This window comes from Gopherus flavomarginatus, chromosome 2, assembly GCF_025201925.1.
Source record: "Gopherus flavomarginatus isolate rGopFla2 chromosome 2, rGopFla2.mat.asm, whole genome shotgun sequence".
In the NCBI taxonomy this organism is placed as follows: Eukaryota; Metazoa; Chordata; order Testudines; family Testudinidae; genus Gopherus; species Gopherus flavomarginatus.
This window is the reverse complement of record NC_066618.1, coordinates 61252823-61259158: the sequence shown is the minus strand read 5'-3', so window position 1 is coordinate 61259158 and position 6336 is coordinate 61252823. Positions and strand designations below refer to the sequence as shown.

Genomic DNA, 6336 nt, shown 5'->3' with positions numbered 1-6336 from the left:
CAACTTAAAGCGCTGTCTACACCACACAATGTCTTTGGGAGACGCTGTCCTGTAAACTTAGTGCGTCTTCACCAGCTGTCCTGCAGTAGTGAAGACAAGCCCTGAAGACAAAGCCCAGAATATTGTGACATCTGGTCACCCTATGCGAGTAACAACTCCAGCACACACATGCAGCACTGAACAGCCTGCTACACTCCAGGTTCAATCAACAATATAACATACAAGACAACAACTTAACACTAAGATAAAGATATATAGCTCCATCTTCTAGCGGAGGTGCTGTCTACTACACTAATCTTTACAACAGCAAAGCCCACTAGAGGGGCAGCTTATACAGGCATAAGGAGATCTTTTGTTGGAATAGGTAAACTGTCCCCTTGAATGACATAAGCTATATCATCAAAAGGACTCTTTTGCCATCACAGCTGTGTCCACATGAGTGTGTGTGTGCTTGCTGGCATAGTTATGTTGGTCTGGGTTGTGGATTTTTTCCTGACTGAGATAGCTATGCCAACAACTTTGCAATGTAGATCTGGCCAAAGGCAAAGAGGCAGGGTAACTTGCCCTAGGTCACACAGGATATTTGTGGTAGAGTTGAACTACTGATATTCTGAGTCCTTCCTATGCTCTGACCAAAGGAGCATCTTATCTCCTCAATACACAGACTATTTTTTGCCTGTTAACACCATGGTAGTGCTCAAAGCCCCCAATCAGCATTGAGCTTCCCTTGTGGTAGGTGCTCAGGGAGACACAGGCCATGTCTACATTAGGAAAAAATGGTGTATTTTTACAACATGATAGCAAACACGTTGTAAAACTCTAGTGTAGACAGGGCAAGTTGTAATTTTTCCTAATTTATCTGGTTGACAGGAACCCTAGGTTCACCTTGACTAGCTAAATCAAGGTAAAATACACCTTAAAATACACTCATCCTGAAGAGAGTGAAATGAGACAAAGTAAGAGATATGACAAGACAGAGTAGGGTTAGAGGTAATGAAAATATAACCCCATGTAGGTTAATTATTGCACAATTTAAGGCTTCAAAATCACTGAAAGTATATGTGTGTGTGTTGGGATTTTAAAAATAAATAATATCAGGTATTTCCAACTACTGACCCACTCATCCTTTACTCATTGGCTGATTTATTGTGGGTGTCACAGAAGGAGTGGATCTGTCTGAAGAGAAGATAACAGCTTTATGGCTTAATTCAGAGAATGCTCCATGCATGTAAAGCAGTGTGGAAAGAACTATGACAACTTTTGTAGCAGAAGCAGAAAAATGGGCATTTAATGGTGAAATAACTGGCTGGTGAGGCAGGGAGGGGGTCATAACATAAGGTAAGCACTTTGACTGATGCAGAATATTATTAATGAGTTTCCATAGTTCAGAGCTACTGTACAAATAAATAAAAAGCTGTGTGTGTCTCTCTCATTACAATTCTAACGTTTTAATTTGTGTTGCAGAGTCTCTTTGAAAATTTGCATACTGCAATATTTTTAAACCAATTAGTAAATGTATAATTTTAAACTGGACAAGGATTTATCCATGAAGCATTAATTTAAGAAATTGTTTTTATGGGAACAAAAAGGGTGGAATGATGCACCAGTGTGAGGGCTGTTGCTGGGTTATGATTAAAGCTGATGAAAATAAAGGGAACAGTGATGATTCATCAGTGAAGCTTTCTCCAGCCACAGTTTGTAAAGATTGAGGATTACAGGCATCTCAAGCCAAACTACTGCACTAAGTAAACCTTTATTGAGTCACCTCCGTCCTCATAGACTTAGGGCTTGTCTATACTTCTGTCTTAATCAGCACTGCTATGATTGATGCAGCAATGTTGATTTAACGGGTCTGGTGAAGACAAGCTAAGTTGATGGCAGAGCACTCTCCCATCAACATTTGTACTTCGGCTCCCTGAGAAGTGGAAGGTAAACTGGCGGGAGAGCATCTCCCATCAACATAGCACAGTGTAGACACCGCTCGCTGTAAGTCGACCTAAATTACATCAACTTCAGTTACGTAATTTACATAAGTAGCGTAATATAGGTCAATTTATAGCTTTAGTGTAGACCAGCCCTAGAGTGGCAGATTTGGCACTGCCACTCTTCTGTCATGATGGAGGGGCAGCATGAGTGTTGTGTTGCAGAGTCTCTTTGAAAATTTGCATACTGCAATATTTTTAAACCAATTAGTAAATGTATAATTTTAAACTGGACAAGGATTTATCCATGAAGCATTAATTTAAGAAATTGTTTTTATGGGAACAAAAAGGGTGGAATGATGCACCAGTGTGAGGGCTGTTGCTGGGTTATGATTAAAGCTGATGAAAATAAAGGGAACAGTGATGATTCATCAGTGAAGCTTTCTCCAGCCACAGTTTGTAAAGATTGAGGATTACAGGCATCTCAAGCCAAACTACTGCACTAAGTAAACCTTTATTGAGTCACCTCCGTCCTCATAGACTTAGGGCTTGTCTATACTTCTGTCTTAATCAGCACTGCTATGATTGATGCAGCAATGTTGATTTAACGGGTCTGGTGAAGACAAGCTAAGTTGATGGCAGAGCACTCTCCCATCAACATTTGTACTTCGGCTCCCTGAGAAGTGGAAGGTAAACTGGCGGGAGAGCATCTCCCATCAACATAGCACAGTGTAGACACCGCTCGCTGTAAGTCGACCTAAATTACATCAACTTCAGTTACGTAATTTACATAAGTAGCGTAATATAGGTCAATTTATAGCTTTAGTGTAGACCAGCCCTAGAGTGGCAGATTTGGCACTGCCACTCTTCTGTCATGATGGAGGGGCAGCTGGACTAAATTTCAATGAATAGTGTTGTGAACCAGCACACTGGGACAATTTACCAGGGGTTGTGCTGGATTATTGTGAGGAAAATTAAAAAAAAAAAATCAGGATTGATTTTTGTCTAGAAAACATGCTCTAGTTCAAACAGAAATTAAGTCCTATGGCCTGTGTTAAATAGGAGTTCAGATTAGATTATCATAATGGCCCATTCTGGTTTTACAACCTGTGAAGATAAACCATGGTAATTAAGAGTAACTGAATGACAAGAGTAGCATTATAAAATGATTTGTTAATCTGAATGAAAGAGGCTGAACTTCTAATGTAGTACTCCAGGTAAGCTGACGGGTTGGAACACACTTGGTCTCGTTCTGGGTGGAAGGTCCGATAATCAGAGCTCGTTGGCAATTATTCCCCCCTCCCCAACTATTTTTGATGAAAATGAAATTTGTTTAATTTTAATCCAAATATTTAGACTTTTTGTTTTTGATGAAAACCTGAAAAATGTTGAAAACTGGTTTTTGTGCGTACATTTTGTTTGTTTGAAAAGCCTTTTTTAGTCAAATATCATAAGATAAGATTGGATATTTTGAGAAACAGAAATAACTATGTCTAAGGCTACGTCTTTGTGCCATAGTGTGTACTATGGGGGCGTGAATTTCAGAGTGCATCTCTTTCAAACAGGACTCTGTTACCATGAATCAGGTACCTTTTAGTTTGCACCAGCAGCCGCCACATGGGGGCAGTTAGAGCGCAATTCTTTGGTGTGCTGTGCAATACACCCCTCCATAGTCCACTCTGCAGGCCAGTGTGGAGAAGCTGTGTCTTACTATCATATTTCATGCTGTGAACACTTATATAACATTTCCCTGTATGCTGGATGAAATATATGTGAGTAGGATTTGATGCTTCATAAACTTGCCTGAATATTTGTGGATTTATGGAATGGAATCTTCCAGTGTCCTTAATCCAGATTGTTTTCAATTGTTAATATTTGCATTTTATATATTTTACATATGTGAATATCTGCACTGTTCTGTGTTCTGCAGTGTTCTGGATTAAGGACACTTCATTATGTTAAGTGATTTAACAGGGTATTCTGTATATCTGTCCATATCTGAGGAAGCTGTAGCTGCTGCTTTAGTCACTTCACCTATAGGTAGAAATAAACCTTTCAGTGGGATTGGCCTGATTTATGCTAGGCTCTGCATAGCAGAATTCGAATTAGTTATGCTTTGGGCTAAGACCTTTGAGAGATAAATTTACCCTAAACTTGGAACACACTTAGCACACACAGTTTGGAAGGATCCCAGATATCATAACCTGTATATTGCAGTCAAGATTACACTACATTTAAGTGGCTTGTCTGAAAAAAGATACACAAGTAACGTGAGGATTTAGCCTTTAGCATTTTAAAGGAAAAAAAAACTTGTAACCCTTTGACAGCTTTCAAGTTAGTTTATAATTTCCTAACCCCCTTAACAGAATCATAAGAACCTGATTAAATATAAAATGTCTCTTGGAAATTGAGCCACTCTTAAAAGTGACTGCTAAAGAGAAAAGGCCTTGTTTTTAAAGGAGAATTATAACTGCTTGATTTTTTCATATTGCTGAAGAATTCCTTTGGGGAATGGAGAGCTAGTAGGATTATGACATTACAAGAGATGGAAACTTGAGCAAACTGAGAGGGACAGGATTTTTGTTCACACTCATTTAACTCGAATTCTTGACAAACACTTGGGAGAAAAACTTTAGGAAGATTCAGTACCCTTCCACCATCAGTTGTGAGCTGAGAATATTCTTAAACCAGTCCTATAGTCCTTAAGGCAGGGGTCCCCAGTGCGGTAACCGTGGGTGCCATGGTGCCCACCAGGGTGTCTGAGTGCGCCCGCGTACTGGCTGGCAGATGAGCATCTGCCGAACTGCCACCAACAAGCAGATTCATCCAGAGGCATCACCACCAAAATGCTGCAGATTTTTGGCGGCATTTTGGTGGTGATGCCTCTGGATGATGCTACTTGTCGGTGGTATTTTGGCGACGATCCCTATTGATGTTGCTGCTTGTCGGCAGCATTTTGGCGGATACTCATCCGCCGCCACAGTCCTCTGTGGCTCATCGTCTGGTGCCTGCCAGACAAAAAATGTTGGGGACCACTGCCTTAAGGACTCCCCAAAACCAGTGAAATGAAGATATTGTTTCATTGTTTCCTTGTCTTTTTATACCCATTTGTTGTCTCTTGTCTTATATATACACACTTACATTATAAGCTCTTGCGGGCACATATGGCTTTTTTGTTCTGTGTACGTACAGCACCTAGCACAGTGGGGTCCTGATCCATGATTAGAGCTCCAAAGTGCTATGGCAATAAAAATAATAATACAATACAATATTTCTAATGCATAAAAGAAGCAGAAGGAAAACTTAAATACCCATAAACTCAATAGCATATCTGGAAATAATACAGCCTATTAAAATCCCTACCAGGGATTCTGTACAGTTTAAATTGGGATTTATGGGTTAGTGGATTAGTAACTAATTTAAACTCAAGATGCGCTATGTAATGAAGCCTGAATATGGATGCAAACTTTTAACAAATGTTGGGTTGCTTGGTCAGGCCCATCACTAGTTTCAAAAGTAGCAAACATGTAATGATTTAAACCAACTTTTATAAAAAAACCAAGAAGAACTCTAACATTGATTTCAAATGATATATAATTAAGATTTTTATATCTACATCTCTATATATCTGCTAAAGCAAAGAGTTCCTGTCCAGTTGCATATTTTATGGATCAGGTAGAGGGAATAGAGTAACCCCTCCTGAGGGAAATACTGAAACATGCTCTGCAGATAACATGAGAAATAGAGGTTTTCCCATGATCCCACTGACTCAGTATTAAATCCCAGTCTATGGTTTAAACCTCTCCGACGTGGTTTTCCCAAAAAGGGCATCTTTCTACTCCAACAGCAAGAATGCTGAGCAAGTTAAACTACTCCAGGTCCTGCAGAGCATCTGCGTGTCCAAAGAAGAGTTGCTGGTAAGCCTATAAGGTCAGATCACATCCTCTGGATGCTAACTACTCTTTTTCCTGACAGCTCATTTCTAAAGAAGGTCTCAGGCGCTATCCTTCTTTTAGAGCTGTGTTTGTGCATTTACTAAATTAAAATAGGCTTCACGCTTTGCCATTAGTTGCTGATGAGTTCCTTGTTCTATTATTTTTCCATTGTTAATAACAACAATGACATCTGCATTCTGTACTGTGGACAGCCTGTGAGCAATCACAATACAGGTCCTTCCTTTCCGTGCCTGGTCAAGGGCCTGTTGCACCACCTAGGGAAAAATACAGAAGACATTACGGACTTGGTTTTAACACCTTCTCAGAACTGTTGCCCTTACACTGGCAAAATTTGGATCTGTAATTGACCAACAGCACACTCCCACCAGTAGGTCACAGGCATTTTAAATCAATTTTAGCCAAGTCTGATCTGAATAGGATGAAAGAGTAGTACGAAGGCTGCAGTGTCTCTGTGTTAC

The 6336-nt window shown here is 39.9% G+C and overlaps 1 protein-coding gene across 6 annotated transcripts in view; it reads right to left on the bottom strand.

Annotated features, from left to right (window-relative positions):
• Positions 1–2157: 2157 nt before the first annotated feature.
• LOC127044110 (ATP-binding cassette sub-family B member 5-like) overlaps positions 2158–6336 on the bottom strand; it is a 248281-nt gene continuing 244102 nt past the window's right edge. For all 6 annotated transcript variants that reach the window (XM_050938577.1, XM_050938576.1, XM_050938572.1 and 3 more), the window contains one exon: positions 2158–6132. In XM_050938577.1, the coding sequence (XP_050794534.1) occupies positions 5935–6132 (198 nt within the window). In that variant the 3' untranslated portion in view covers positions 2158–5934. The remainder of the gene's footprint in view (positions 6133–6336) is intronic.